Raw genomic sequence first — 16,145 nt, forward strand, 5'->3', positions numbered from 1 at the left:
TTAACCCACTGAGCCACCCAGGCGCCCCCATTCTCTCTTTTTAAAATATTTTTCTTTATATTTTCTTTTTTTTTTAAGTATTTCTTTTATATTTTAAGCCCAATGCGGGGCTTGAACTCACAGCCCTGAGATCCAAGACCTGAGCTGAGATCATGAATTAGATGCTTAACCAGCTGAGCCACCAAGGTGCCCCAAAGATTTTATTTTTAAATAATCTCTACACCTAACATGGGGCTTGAACTCACAACCCCAAGATCAAGAGTCGCCCACTATACCCACTGAGTCTCCAGGTGCTTCTGTAAGGGCATCGACCCCTCCTTTCTTACTTCCATAATCAAACACTCTGAGACCTGTTACTTTGACTTCTACATTGCCGTTCCATAGCCAGTGCCCTAATCCAAGTTTCCTTAATTTCCTGCCAGCGGTCTGTGGCAGCCTCCTGAGCTCTCCTCTCCTAAAATATTTTAGCTTGCCTTCCATCTAATCTATGTACAGCAGCCAGAGGGTGACCTTTGTATAAACATAAACTGGAGGAAGCCACTCCCTCATATGAAACCTTTCAGTGTCTTGAGTGTCTGGGTGACTCAGTCGGTTAAGTGCCTGCCTTCAGCTCAGGTCATGATCTCAGGGTCCTGAGATCAAGTCCCAAGTAGGCTCGCTGCTCAGTAGGGAGCTGCTTCTCCCTCTCCCTTTGCTGCTCCCCCCATTTGTGTTTGTTCTCTCTCTGTCAAATAAATAAAATCTTAAAAAAAAAAAAAAGATTCTCTCCTCCCTCTGCCCCTCCTCCCTCTAAAAAATAAAAAATAAAACCTTTCATTGTTTCCATTGCACTCAGAATGAAGTTCAAACTCCCCATGGCCTACAAGGCCCTCCATTATAATAATAGCTCTGCCTCCCAACCTCCTGTCCACTCTCTTTCCACATTACACTTAACCTCAGAGCCTTCCAAAGTATTCTTCCCTTTTCCTGGCATGCCTTTCTCTCCACCCTCCTTTTTTGTCTGGCTAGTGTATAATTCTCCAGATGTTAGCTTAAATTGAACTTCCTCCGAGAAGCCTTCCATTACCACCCCTTTCTTAATGTGCTTACCTCTGTTAGTTTCCTTTTCTTTTGCATCTTTTATCACAATTAAAAAAAAATTTTTATTTATTTACTTGACAGAGAGAGAGAGCACAGAAGGAGAAGGAGAAGCAGACCCCCGCTGAGCAGGAAGCCCAATGCAGGACTCAATCCCAGGACTCTGAGATCATGACCTGAGTTGAAGGCAGACGCTCAACTGACTGAGCCACCCAGGCACCCCCTTTTGTCACGGTTTGCCACCTTAAATGTTTGTGTAGGTCTGCCTTCCCTGTTAGACTAAATTCTGTAAAAGCAGAGACCATATCTGTTTTGTTAAAAAATATAAAGAAAGGGGCCCCTGGCTGGCTCAGTCCATAGAGTGTGTGATTCTTGATCTCAGGGTTGTGAGTTTAAGCCCAATGTTGGGTATAGAAATTGCTTTAAAAAAATCTTTAAAAAATGTAAAAAAAAAAAAAAAAAGAAAGAAAGAAAGAAAGAAAAAGCATAGGTATCACCATACCCAGCACATAGAATCATTCAATAAGTACTTCCTGAGCAAAGACTGATTTAAAGCCTGGAAGAGCTAATGGGGAGAAGCTTGGAGCTGAACTGCTTATAAAGTAGCTTCCTAGTGTGGGATAGAATATTGGCAGTGGCTGAAGCCTTAAATCCTTATTCTGCAACTTACAAGGGGCATGACCTTGAATAAGTCATTGTCTGAACTTCTTTCCTCATCTGGAAATGAGGTCCGTGTGAAATGACTGGGTTTAGCTCACAGGGTTGTGTTGGGATCAGAGGCACAAATTAATCTGAAATGATAGACAGAAGAGGCCGCACTGATGGCTACTAGCCCACTGCTGAGGACAGGCTGGGGGTCAGGCTTCATAGGATTCTGGCTGAATGGGGAGGAGAAGCCAAGCCTAGCCAGAGCCAGCAGCCCATGGCCTGCGAGCTGGCATGTGCTGGGACCTGTGGGAGTGATTGGGATGAGTGCAGGCCGTGTACCCGGACTCTTGCAGCAAACTGAGGAGATCAGCACGACTTTGTGGATGGTTGGGGTCACCTCTGTACCTTTGGAGACCCCGGTACCAGACCTCCATCCCTAGTAGCTGTATCATCTGTCTGTATAATCCACGTCCTTCCCATCCCCTCTTTTTGTCCTCTCTTCTCTCACCTTAAAGGTTTTCATTTTCAGTGTATTGATCTAGTTCTTCCCTGTGGTGGGATACATAATGGGAAAAGGGGGTTTGAAGTAGCTCAGCCTCAGGGTGTTTGGAAGAAACTCTGGGGCTGAACGCCTGGGTTCTTTCCCTTTATTTTAGAAAGCACCATGGTCTGGTATTCTTGATGGCTGGTGGGTGAGGCGTGTGGGGGTGAAGGGGAGGCCCCCAGCTCTAGACTTGGGGAATCACAGGGCCGAGTCTAAGGGGTGGAAAATGCTAGGGAAGGGTTGGGAGTGAGTCATGGTGTACGTTTTTCAGCCCCTGTCTTTCTCTCAGAGGCTGATGGAAGGAAAAAAGCCGACTGCCCACCCCTCTCCTTGTTTGTCTTGTCTAATTTAACTTATGTTATTTATCAAAAAGACAGGTTATTTGGAAAGCCAGATGGACCCAGGCAAAAATCATCTGGGTTTTCCAAACGTGAAAAATTAGGTTCTGGGGGCCCAGGAGGAAAGGCTTGTGTGGTGTATGTGCATACATGTGAACGTGTGTGTGTGTGTGTGTGTGTGGTTGGGAGGGGGTGAGGAATATTGAGAGTACTTTATGTCTCTCTGCAGTCAGACCCAGAAGTTGCTTGACATCCAAGCTTCCTCCCGACACACATACATGCCTCTTTTTCCTTCAAGTTCTTTATGATTAGAATCTAAATGAGAAAACTAAATCTTTATGTTGGTGGCAGGGAGACTTAACTGGCCAAAGATGAGAATGGGTCAGGGCTATAATGGAACAGCGGCTGACAGGTTCCTCTATCTGTCCAGCCCTCACCTCCTACGGTCAGGTTATGAGAGCTACAGAGTACAGAGAGGTTTTTGGAGCAGAAACCTCCACCTAAGGGCGCCTGCGTGGCTTAGTCATTAAGCGTCTGGCTTCGGCTCAGGTCATGATCCCAGGGTTCTGGGATCGAGTCCTGCATGGGGCTTCCTGCTTGGCGGGAAGCCTACTTCTCCCTCTCCCACTGTGTCTCTGTCAAAAAAGTAAATAAAATCTTTAAAAAAAGAAAAAAGAAAAAAAAGAAACCTCCACCTCTTGTCCCTTCAGGGCTCTCCCCAAATGATCATGCAGTTAAAGAAGTTATGTATCGGAGGTAGAACTCACCTTTTCATGGACTTTCTAATGACCACATGACCAAAGAGCAGCAGGGATGAAGAGTGGTCCCTCCCTTTATCCAGAGAAGAAGCCAGTTCTGTAGCTACAACCAGGAATTTTTATTTATTTCTTTTAAAGATATCTATTTGTCAGAGAGAGAGAGAAAGAGCATAAGCAGGGGAACAGCAGACAGAGGGAAAAGCAGACTCTGTTGAGCAGGGAGCCTGACACGGGACTGGATCCCAGGACCCTGGGATCACGACTTGAGCTGAAAGTGGACGCTTAACCAACTGAGCCACCCAGGTGCCCCACAATCAGGAATTTTTAAAGCCCAAGCTTCTGTAGAAAGGAATGAAAGCCAGAGGCCATGGAGGCATGACTCTTGGCAGTGATCTGGGAAATATTCTGACTAAAAGCCGAGAGAAAAACCACCTCTCTCCATACAGGCATGCGTACACACAGAACAGAGCAGACACCCCTTTGGGGCCCGAAAGACCTTTGACACCAGCAACAGCACTTGTCCCATTGTGTCATTTTTTAAAGTGTCATTGTACAGCAAAAGCCACTTAGTAACTTCATCTCATGTGACTAAGTTAATACCAGCCGCACAGTTGTGAGGATTAAATAAGAAAAACATTGGTAAAGTGTCTCCCTCCAGACCTGGCACACAGTAAACCCCAGTGAGTGTTTGTTGAATGAATGGGTCCACGAGTTGGAGCATTAAGACTCCCTTAACCATTTCCCAAGATCAGTTGCTTGAATAACAGATTTGGAGGCTGCCCCCATTGAGCCTGGAGCCCGAGGCGGGATCGAACCGTGCTGCTCCTGTAACACACGTTTGATGAGTATCTGTGAGGTAAGGGGTAGACAGGAATGTGCTGTCCCAACCCACTTCGAGGAAGACTTGTTGGCCCAGTTTTGGGGAACACTTTCTGCAGACAGCTTTCAGTGGTCAGCCCCTTGAAGGACTGCCTTTCAGCAGAGAACCCCTTGCCTGAGGTCATGCCCCTTTCCAGCATGGCCTGCATGCAGTGACAGGAGTATGAAGGGCTGGCCATCTCTGCTCATTCGGGGACAAATTTGAAGGACCATCCAACCTTTAGAGTTCCCTGAGGTGTTGACTAAGGCCATTGGGGGCCTGAATGGCGGTTGGGCTTCTGTCCCCTCACTTCCACAGATGTTGATCCTAAGGGCACTTCTTTTTTTCTTTTTTTAAGATTTTATTTATTTATTTGACAGACAGAAATCACAAGTGGGCAGAGAAGCAGGCAGAGAGGGAGGAGGAACCAGGCTCCCTGCTGAGCAGAGAGCCCGATGTGGGGCTCCATCCCAGGACCCTGGGAAAATGACCTGAGCCCAAGGCAGAGGCTTTAATCCACTGAGCCACCCAGGCACCCCTCAAGGGCACTTCTTAACGAGTGTTCTATATGCTAAACTGCCTCAGCACCTGCTTCCTGGGGTTTGCTTGTCCTGGTGGCCAAGGCTTTAGAATAGAAAAGGAAACAGACTGCAGTTTCCAGCAAGTTTCCAGCGTTGGAGGTGTTGAGACTGTCTTTTTTGCCCACCAGAGGGCAGCAGCAGCATAGCAACCTGCCCTCCTGGGCTCAGGGAAGTGGGCTGGGGGCCTTCTCCCTCTGACTTTCCACCACTAATGTTCCGTATTAGGCAGGATCACCTTCCTTCATGCGTCTACCCTCCTGTCTCAGGGAAGAAAACTTTTTTGGAAATTTCAAGGCCTTAATTTTTGTCAGTCTCAAACCACCCCCTTCCTGTCCCAGCACCAAAAGCCAATCTGTTTTCCTACTGCAACTCCCTTCCCCCTCCTGAGCTGGGCAACTTCCTTGCCCAGGATCTCCCATCTCTCCGCATTTAACACCCACATAGATTTGTTTTCTGTGTGACAGGGTAATTATGAGCTTGGGGCCAGGAGGCCCTGGGGCCAGTCTGAGGATGGTCACTTCAATCTGGTTCTCCCTGTTCTGCTAACATTATTGATTTTTAGTTTTATTTATTATTATGATTTTTTTTTTAATCTGGCTCTGGTGACATGAGGTGTGGAGGCTAGGAAGCAAAAACAAATTTATTTTTGTCACAATTTAGCTTCTCGAAACCTCCTACCCACCCAACACTTTTTAAAATATATATTTTTTTAATTTTAAGTACAATCTGCCCCCAATGTGGGGCTCGAACTCGTGACCCCAAGATCAAGAGTTGCATGCTCTACCTTCAGTCAGGTGCCCCCTCAAAATATATTTTTTTCCAATCTACTGGTTTTAGCATCTCTACTTACCTGTCTTCCTTCTCTCCTCTAATTCCCAACATTCTCCCTAAGATCGTTCTGAGGAATCAGAGGCAGATGTGGCTGGAGGATGGGGGCTAGAAGTGTGGACAACAAATAGGATACCTTCTGTTAGCAAGACTTTACTGCATGCCCTTTATCTGAAGGCCATCTCCAGGCTGAACTCCCAAACCCTGCTTTTTTTGGCAGCCCTTCCCCTGGGGCAGTCCTGAGAAGGGTCAACCTATGTGCCTTTTTTTTTCCTGCCTCAGTTTCTCTGGCTGTGAAATGGGTTTGAGAAAAACCTGACCAGGAAGATTTTAGAGAGCGTGAGGTTGAGACTGGGTGGAGCGAGTTCAGAGAGCAAGCCCGCCTGACCTGCAGGCTAGTCAAGGCATCCCTTACCTTGTCACGCACTCTACTTGCTGGCCGGGAAGAGGAAGGGCTGCCTGGAGGCAATGCATTACAAGTGGGAGGGGTCGATCTGAGCGGCTTCATTGCCTCCGGAATCAGCTGAGGTCAAGGGCGATTTGTGGGGCCACGTTCCCCCGCCCCCCCCCCGCCTGTTTTTTCTGTGTGTGCCAGGGGAATGAATAAATCATTGTTCGGGGGTGGGATGCAGCTGCCGGGCTCCTCCCCTCGGCACATGCCCCGACTCCCGCTCCTCCATTGAGGGCTGCTGGAGCAGAGCGGTTTATACACCCAGCTCCCCAAATCCTATTGAGGCCTCCCCTTCTGCACGAGCCACCGGCTCCAAGCCCATTCAGCTAGGCCCTTTGTGCTGGGGGTTAAGTGGTTACATGTGGGGGGCACCCAGAAAGGACCTGTCAGACCCTGAAAGGCTGTGCTGATACCGTGCCCTCCTACTGATGAATGGGGTGGGTGGAGGAGAGGTGGGCGGCCAGAGGGTGCGGAGGGGGAGAGTGCATGGGGATTACGAAGCCCACGGAGGCAGCTGGTAGGAAGGGGGTGGGACAGGCAGGCACTGCCTTCTCCTAGTCCTCCTTCCCATCAGCTTCTCTAGCCCGCTCCCTCTGTTGTGGACTCTAGGATTTCCCACAGCCTCGGGACCTCGGATTTGCCTTTCTGGTCTCACGGTGGGAGAGATGTTTGGAAGAGGCCATTTACCACTTGGGTACACTGAGGAGAAAGAGTCTACACTACCGTTCATTCCCCCAGCAGCTCCAAAACACCCCTCAGTTTCTCCTTGCCCCTTTGAAGGGGGCAGGGGTGGTGAGTGGAGGGATGCATCTCCTAGCACATTTGTAACTGTGCCCCATCCGAGCTCTAAAAGCTTACTGGGAGCCTCCTCAGGAGCCATTTAGGGTGGAGGGTTCCAGCAGAAGAGGAGATCTCGGTCTGGGTATACTGCATGGATTTTGTTTGGGGGAAAAAAAATAAGATTCCAAGGCTTAGGAAAAAAAAAAAAAAAAGCTTTAAAACTTCTGATTTGAGGGCACCTGGGTGGCTCAGTGGGTTAAGCCTCTGCCTTTGGCTCAGGTCATGATCTCAGGCTCTTGGTTCTCTGCTCAGTGGAGAGCCTGCTTCCCCCCTCTCTCTCGGCCCACTTGTGATTTCTCTCTCTGTGTGTCACATAAATAAAATCTTAAAAATAAAAAACAACAACAACATCTGATTTGAGGGGCGCCTGGGTGGCTCAGTGGGTTAAAGCCTCTGCCAGGGTCCTGGGATAGAGCCCTGCATCAGGCTCTCAGCTCAGCAGGGAGCCTGCTTCCCTTCCTCTCTCTCTGCCTGCCTCTGCCTACTTGTGATCTCTGTCAAATAAATAAATAAAATCTTAAACACAAACAAGCAAACAAACAAAAAACAACTTCTGATTTGATGGCGCTCCCCTCATTTTATAGCTGAGAAAACAGCCATACTGGGGGTGGGGAATGGACGTGTCTTACCTAAAGTGATCGCACAGCAATTTCTTGAGAGAAGAGAACGACACTTTACCTTTAAAGGGCAGCGGAGAAATGGATGAACAAAACAACTAGGTCACCAGCTCTGTAGACCTTCTTTCCAAGGATGAGCTAATTCTGGGGGATGATTTTCCTTCTCATCGGCCTTAAGGGCTCTCTGGGACACCAGAGGTCCTCCAGGGCTGTGTCTAGTGCTGGGAGTCCAAGGAACCATGTTCACAATTACAATGTTATTTAACCATGTTCAAGGCACAGTGCCATTACTTAATCTGGAAAGTTTGAAATGCTTTGATTTGCCTAAGTTCCCAAAGCCATGTGGGGAAGCTGGCAGATGCCGTGAGCTTGAGGAAAGAGAAGAAAGTGGGTAGCAATAGAGTTGGCCCTCCAGGGGCACAACTCTGCTTTGTTCTGATGAGGAAGCTTTGGGGGCGTGCTCAGGTTTTCCCTGCTGCCTGCAGGATGAGGCTCAGGCTACTTGAAATGGTGGTCAAGGCCTTTCACAGCCGGGCCAACTTTACCCTCTAACCTCATCTCCTACCTTCATTTCCCCTCAAATCCCGGTCACCTGGGCCACAGTCTGGGCATACACATGGCATATAATCTCCTTGGCCTTCCCCCACTTTCTCTTGGGGAGCTTCTATTCATCCTTTAAAGCCTGGCTCAAATATCCTCTCTGGGACTCCAGAGAGTTCCTTACCCTCTTTTGTACTCATTACTTTTGCCTCGTAGCTCTGTTGTAGGGCCTGCCACCCTGTACGACCCACTTTTTTTCTATTTCCCTTTCTAAATAGGGAGTTGCACGAGGCCCCCACCAGTCAGATTCAGATTCTGCCCTGAATCCCCAACACAGCCTGTGACCCAAGGTGAGCCCTCTGCTGGGTGTGAGGGAGTGAGGGAAGGGACGGGAAGGGGCAAAGTCTTTGAGGCTGAAACACCTTGATCCTACCCCCCACCCCTTTCTTCCTAGGAGTACTGATGCTGAGAAGTTCACCTGGAGAGGAACTCGTGCCTGTCCTGTTTCCTGGGGTAGAAATACCTCTCCTTCCCCTTGTCTCCTTGCCTGACATGCTAGGTCCTTAGGACCTGGGTCTGGCTACTCACTGCTAGCCTCTCTTGGTTCTGACATCTGTCTGTCTGCCAGGACATCTGTCTCCTGTCCCGGGCTGGCCTAGTCGGGCTGCTACTGGCCCTCTCTGGTGATTCCTATGTCCCTGCCAATTAAACATCTCTGAAATTTATGTAGGTGGGTGGATGCTTTACCACTCTACCTGGAACGACTGGTTCCTTGGCATTCTAACTGGAATCTTCTGGTGAATGAACCACAGACATCCATATATCTGCTTTTCTGTGATCATGTGGCATGGATACCCCTGCCTTCCTGGGGTTTTTTGTTCTCAAGGCTCTGGGCTTTTGAAAATTATGGCATGCCCAGGACCACTGTCTGAGCACTCACTGCACTCATTAGCCAGGGCTGGAAGATCCCACACAACTTGGCTCTTGACTAAGAGAAGAGAGGCTGCAATCTAACGCCCTTGGAATTCACATGCCTTCTCCCAGATGATACTATTTAGAGACAATTAGCTTAACAGGACAATGGAGAGAGCTACCCCAGGTGGTGCGCTGCCCCCCCACCCCCAGCACCGTAGAGGCTCCAAGTCAACAGTCAGCATAGAATTGGGATCTGCAGCCAGAATACATAGTAAGAGGCAGAGGTAGGCATAGCCCATTACGCGATTGCATGTGACACTTTATCCAAGACTTTGCTTCCTGTCTCCACCATTCTAACCTCTACAGGTCAGGAGGTTTCAGCGTCTGGGGAGGAAGGTTTCATTCCTCTTCAGAGGGAAAACTATGATGATTCCACTGCATCTCAAAGGAGGTCACCATGTAAGCTGGGTTGGTAATGGCTACTGTGGGGAAACAGAGTTGCTCCTCCTTAATGAGGGCTGAGAGGTATATGAGAGGGACCCTTGGGTCACCACCTTGTGCTCTTGTATTAATCAGGATTCTTTGATTGCCGGTGAAGGAAATTCCACTCAAGTTAGGCTTGGCAACATCGGGGCCTTATTGGAAGACAGAGAAAGGCCTCAGGAAGCAGGGACTGGAACGTCGCCAGGACTTCCGTCTTTTGTCTCTGCTTCCGTGCATGAGCATCATTTTCTCCTGCTATAAACTGACTCCCACTTGGCAGGGAATGTGATTGCTGGAGCCCTGTCCATCTATCTTCCCTGCTTTGTCTTCCTTTTATTTCAGAAAGTCCCAGAGAAGGATGTTAACTCCCCTGGAGTGGGGTTCCCATCTGGGGACGCATCAGGCTCCCATTTGGCCCACACGGTTAGATCTGGGAGAGATGCAGTCCACGGGAGCAGGGTGTAAGGGGAGGAGCAGCTCGGGGCCCACAGAACCACTAACTATCTGACACAGCTGTAGGGCGCAGCAAGATCGGCAGAACTCAAGACCACACAGGCTCAGGGTGGCTTTAGGAATATCTGGGTCACGTCATTTGATCACTTGGCTAAAGGCAAGAGGAACCTGCAGTGGGTAAGGGAAAAAGGGAGACTAGTTAGTACCTGATGTAGCAATGGGGCTGAGGTCTAAAAAAATAGCAAAAGATGGGAGGGGGAAGCAGAAAGAGATGAGGAAAAGACAAGAGTATTTTTAAATTTATTATGATCTAAAGATAAATTCATATCAGTTTTTTTTAAAGATTTTATTTATTTGGGGCACCTGGGTGGCTCAGTGGGTTAAAGCCTCTGCCTTCGGCTCAGGTCATGATCCCAGGGTCCTGAGATGGAGCCCCGCATCCGGCCCCTGCTCAGCAGGGAGCCTGCCTCCTCCTCTCTCTCTGCCTGCGTCTCTGCCTGCTTGTGATCTCTCTCTGTCAAATAAATAAATAAATAATCTTAAAAAAAAAAGATTTTATTTATTTATTTGACACAGAGAGAGACACACAGCAAGAGAGGGAACAGAGGCAGTGGGAGTGGGGGAAGAAGAAGCAGACTCCACACTGAGCAGGGAGCCCGATGAGGGACTTGATCCCAGGGACCCTGGGATCATGACCTGAGCTGAAGGCAACCACTGCTTAACGACTGAGCCACCCAGGCGCCCAGTTTTATTTTGTTTTTAATGGGGGAAGAACGTGAAGAAGGTTATAGCCAGTTGCTTGCTTTACTTGGGAAAGTGAGGAGTATGGAAGGGATCTCCTAGAGTCTCATGTGGGTGCCCTGAAGGCTCCATTTGTCCCAGTCTCCTTTCTAGGGCTGCCTTGGGCAAGAAGTTAAATTTAAGAAGCTGTAACTTCCCTAACACCAGCCAGTGCTTTCTTATTATTAGAGTCAGAATCAGCTCCCAATCCATTCTCTCTGATTGCAAACCAAGGGCCACCCCTTCACATTTCGTCCTAGAAAGAAGGGAGTGAGGGGGTCAGGCTTTAGTAAGCAGGAACTGAGAAGAGCTCACTGCACAGACACCACGGAGAGGTTCTCTGCCCTGCAGAGAGGAAGGTGCCAGGGCTTAGGTGCGGGACAGGAGGCCCAATCCTGTTCCAGAGCAGATTTTCTTTCTTCTCTTAAAACATAGCTTTCATTAAGTGACTTTAATGAAATAAGCACAAAATAAATATATCATTTCAAACTGCGATAGATTCAATGAAGGAAAGGAACGAAGTGCCCTGGGATAACATAAAAGGGGAAACGAATCTGGTCTAGGAGGTCAGAGAAGGTTTATCGGAGAAGAGAGCTGAAACATGAGTAAGTCGAGAATGGGAACAGAGTTTTAGGTACAGGGAACAGTGTGTGCAGAAGTCGTGTGGCAGAAAGAGTCGTGAGGCCTAACTGCAGAGACGGAGGGCAGAGGATGAAGCTGGGTAGGTAGACAGGACGGGGGGCTCAGAACCCTGTGGCTGCTGCCTTCGGTATTTACCCCGAAAAAGGGAAGCCATTTGAAAGGCTTTAAGCAGGAGGCAGGTGACACGATCAGATTTTCATTTTGAAAATGTCACTGTATTTGCAGTGACGCAAAGCGATCCGAGGGACCCAGTGGATGCAGTTAGAAGATAAACCCCCCACCGGCAGGCCTCGGTCGAGGCTGCAGGAGGCGGGGAGTCGGTTCGGGCGCTCGGGCTGCGGGAGCCGCCAGCTCGGCAGAACCCCCGAACCGGCCCACGTGGGCCCGGCCGCCCCGCCCCGCTGCGCTGACGCCGCCCGACTCCGGAGTCCGGGCCTGGGGCTGGCCGCGCCGCGCGGGAACGCCGCACCCCACGCCCGGCCCGCGGGGCCGCCCAGACCAGGCCGAGGGACGCCCCCCTCACCCCACCCCGCCCCGCCCCGAGGGACGAGATCCCGCCACCGGGTCCGCGGGAGCAGAGCCAACCGCGCCGGGGCGGGCGCGTCCAGGCCGTGAGTCGGGCGGGGAGGGGAGGGGTGGCGAGGGGAAGGGTGGCGAGGGGAGGGGTGGCGGTCCAGGTCTGGGGGCGGGGTGGGGGGGGAGGGTGTCGCAGCCTCCGCCTGGCTGTCTCCTGTGGGGAGCTTAGGGAAGATGGTCTCTATCCTCTGTCTCCTGGGGAGGTCCCGTCCCTCAGGGCTAAGCAGGAAGGGAGGCCGCCTCCCCGACCCTTACTGAGCCAAGGGCCGCCCACTCCACCCCATCCCGCGACCCCGGCCGACTTGCAGATTAGCTTGGGGGGAAGCCTGATGCCGGCGTGTCTGGGTTCCCATTTCACCATCTCAGAGAACCCCGTGAGCCTCAGTGCCGCAACCACCGCATCTCTGCTTGCCTTGTTGGCCCCGCCCAGCTTAGGAAAAAGAGAAAACATTTGGGCCGGCGAGGATCTCCAAGACTGCTTAGAGGCATGGGAGCATGTAGGTCACTAAGGGACTCCGGGACTTTTGCCCATTCCTGGATGTAGGCAGGGTCCCTGCTACCTACAAATACCTCTTCAGTGCGTGCTGTATTTCCACTATCCCTTGCTCTCACCGATCCTCTATTTTTCTAATCCTAGCAATATACAGTCAGTAGAATCCTCTTGTCGATTCAAACCCTAATTTTGGTAGAAGTGGTTAGTGGGGAGGGAGGAATGCTGTGATAGGCCCTCCCTCTGGGGCCTCAGGATGGAGCAAGCTAGGGCCGGGGCACGAGATAGTAGTTGCAGAGGGAAGGGGTCAAGGTCAGGAGAGAGGCTTGTCAGTGGGGTGTGGGCGCAGGGCATGGAGGCTCTCCCTGGGGCAGAGGAGGGAACTGAAGCCAGCTCTTCCAGCCCTGGGCAGCCAGCAGTAACCTCCTGCTACTGTTGGATCCCTCTTTCTGAGCACAGACAGCCCACCGCGTTCACTCCCTCAGCATGTGTTCTGTGACACCTGCTTAGTGCCAGGCTGAGTGCCGGCTCTGGGGATAGGACAGAGGAGATTCGGAAGAACTCCAGAATTAGTCACGTACAAGTTGCTAGCACAAGATAGCCCAAAACCAAAACAAACCCCAAAGCGACTACATAGAAACATTTACTGACCATCAACTCCGTTCCAGGGACAAGGAACAAATACGGACAAAGCAGTGTGTACCAGTGCAGTGGGGACCCAGGGAAGCCATGGTTAACTATGCTTATTGATGATTGCTGGGGCAGGCACGGGGAGGTTATCAGGAAGGACGCAGCGAGGAGGAGAGTTGAGAGCTGGGACATGAGAGCTGGGTTTTGGGTTTGTTCAGAAAGGAATTTGCTGGGAGAACAGAGGAGCTTAGAGGTGAGGGGACACACTTAGAGGGTGTGTGTGTGTGGGGAAGGGCATTGTGTGAAGTGAATGATAGCATATTCTGAGGTTTCTGAGCAGTTTGGGGGTGGTGAGAGGGCCAGAGTGGAAGAGGCCAGTCTGGAGGGGTGAGCAGGGGCCAGCTGAAGCACAACCTTGTGGGCCACGTGGAAGTTCAGCAGTTTAGAGAGGGCACCCGGGGCTGTGACAAGTCAAGTTTACCTTTTTAACTGGAGTCAGGGAGATCAGTGAGAAGGCTGTGGCCCTCGGTACTCCAGGTAAGAAATGGCCTGAACCAAGTGAAAGTGAAGGTTGATGGCTGTGCATACACGCACAGGGTTTCATGAGAAAGATTTGTCAGCATATGGTGGCCAGTGAGATGGGGGAAGGAAGCTGAGTGAGGAGTCGGGGCTGCTTGCAGGTTTCTGGCTGGAGTGACTGAATGGAGAGTGGACCATTTTGCTGAGCACACTGGGGAGGGAGAGCTGGTTTGGATGTGTAGAATTCGGGGAGCCTGTGGTTGGTTGCAGAGTTGAACAGCAGTCAGATCTGGGCTGGAGACACATCTGAGAGTCACCAGCACCTGACGGTTCTTGAAGCTACCACAGAGGATGGGGTCCTTTGGGGAAACAGGCGTAGAGTGACATAGACAGATATAGAGAAGACAGGCTCCCTCAGAGGGCTGAGAAAACCCTACGGGGGAAGGACACTGAGTTAACAGAGAGGGAGGAGGAGAACCACAAAGGGAGGTGTTGCCAGAGGGAAAGGGACTGAGACTGCCTTGCCCCTGCCGCTAGGTTGCCATGACTTGGGACACCCCCCCCCCCGCCCCTGGAACCCCTGTCCTGCTCTAACTCATTCTTCTGCTTCCTGTTTACAGACCAAATGTTCACCATCCAGCCAGGGCTAGCTGAGGGGGGCCAGTTCCCAGGGGGCCCACCGGGAGTATGTCAGCCAGAGTTCCAACCAGACAGCAACTCTAACTTCATGGCAAGTGCCAAAGACGCCAATGAGAACTGGCATGGGATGCCTGGCCACGTGAAGCCCATACCGATGAGGAGCTCCTCTGAGTTGCCTTCTGACAACCAGGCCTTCCAGGCTCCCGGACTCCCTAAGCGGGAGGTGCGCAGCCCCCCAGAAGGGGCAGAAATCCCCGGAGCTAAGCTTGAGAAGCTGGGCGGCGCCAGCGCGGTCTGCTCCCCGCTGGAGGACAACGGCTATGCCAGCAGCTCTCCAAGCACCGATGGCTCCAGCAGCAGTCCTGAGCCAGCCTGTGGGACCCCCCGAGGCCCGGGCCCTGCAGATCCCCTTCTGCCCTCAGTGGCCCGGGCTGTGCAGCAGCTGCAGGCCCAGGAGCGCTACAAAGAGCAGGAGAAGGAGAAGCACCATGCACACCTGGTGATGTACCGCCGGCTGACCCTGCTGCAGTGGATACGGGGCCTGCAGCATCAGCTGGTAGACCAGCAGGCCCGCCTTCAGGAGAGTTTCGACACCATCCTGGACAACCGGAAGGAGCTGATCCGCTGTCTCCAACAGAGGGCAGCCCCCTCTGGGCCCCAGGAGCAGGGCTAAGGGTGTGTCTCCGCCGGGGTGCAGGGGTGTATGTCCAGATTTGCGCGCATGTGTGTGCTTGTGCTCAAGGAAGTATGTGATTATTTGCTGGTATGAGTGCAGGTAAGCAAATGTGAGTGTGTGCGCCGACCTGCAGGCAGATGCGTCCGGGCACGGACCTGTGTGTACACGCCAGCTAACTTGGGTGCAAGCCTCTGTGTGTGAACATAGGGTGTGTGGAGCATGTAGAGGAGAGGGAGTAAGTTTGTGTATGTGTGCATGAACAGGTATCCGGCAATGTGCATATATGTGCGTGAGGGAGGATATATATACAGAAGGTGTGTGTGCATATGCGTAAGTTTGAGGTCGTGGGAGGTGTATATGAATGTGTCTTTGTGTGTGCAGGTGCAGGCATGGGAAGTGTGTATCAGGGGCACGTGTATTTGCAGGCAGACTCACAAGCAGGTGTATGCAAATACATACGCAGCTGTTTATGTGGGGGTATCCACACCCTGTGTTACCCGATGCCAACCCTAGCCTTCTTTCCTCTGCAGGGTCCCATTGCTCCGGAGAGAGGGCTAGCCTGCAGTATTTATCTGAGGGTTGTGGCTGATCCAGTCCCCTGAGATTTCCCAGGCCGGCTCTCCACCCTCTCCCCATCCCTCCTCTCAGACTTCGCTCTGCTAAGGCTATTGTCCCTGATGGTGGATTTGCTTTGGGAAGTATGGTGGCCGCTCTGGCCTGCCGTGGCTTTTTGGCTACAGTTTTGCCAGGGCACCTGGTAGAGAATTAGTGTGAGGGAGGGGAGCTGGGGTGGTGATCAACACTGTGGCAGGAATGGGGTCGGGTGGGATCAGAGAAGAAGATAAAGGACTGTCTCACTTGAACTCTGCCTTGGGGCACATGGGAGATGGGGATGGGAGAGGAGAGTGCAGAACCCTGTGAGGAAAAGGAGAAAGGGAATTCTAAAATATCCCTTTGAAACAAACCACACTTCTCCACGGCAAAGGAGCTGTTGCAGACCATATTGATTTAAGCTTCTGATGAAAGTGAATGTGTGCTTAATCTCTTGCAAGGAATGGACGGGGTGTTCCAAGACTGCTGGGGAAAAAAAAATCTCACTTTCTTCTCTGTGCCTCTACTTGCTGTGCCTCTCTGGCTTTAGTGACACTGGATGTTAAATTAGGTTGGTCTGTTTTCCTGAAATCAGGCTGTCTGGGCCCAGAGGAGCCATAGTCAACTTTCCAGGAGGAGCAGGGGGCAATGTCAGCCTATAACCCTTTCT

The 16,145-nt window shown here is 51.2% G+C and overlaps 1 protein-coding gene across 1 annotated transcript; it reads left to right on the top strand.

Moving 5' to 3' along the window:
* Positions 1–13,529: 13,529 nt before the first annotated feature.
* Positions 13,530–14,881, top strand: LOC308341096 (UPF0500 protein C1orf216; the record flags this gene model as incomplete). Its single annotated transcript, XM_080800753.1, has 2 exons — positions 13,530–13,587; positions 14,190–14,881. Exon 2 carries the CDS (start codon positions 14,195–14,197, stop codon positions 14,879–14,881), a length of 687 nt encoding a protein of 228 aa, XP_080656879.1. The 5' UTR covers positions 13,530–13,587; positions 14,190–14,194.
* Positions 14,882–16,145: the final 1,264 nt, after the last annotated feature.

This window comes from Martes martes (genome assembly GCF_963455335.1).
Source record: "Martes martes genome assembly, chromosome: 4".
NCBI classification, from domain to species: Eukaryota; Metazoa; Chordata; class Mammalia; order Carnivora; family Mustelidae; genus Martes; species Martes martes.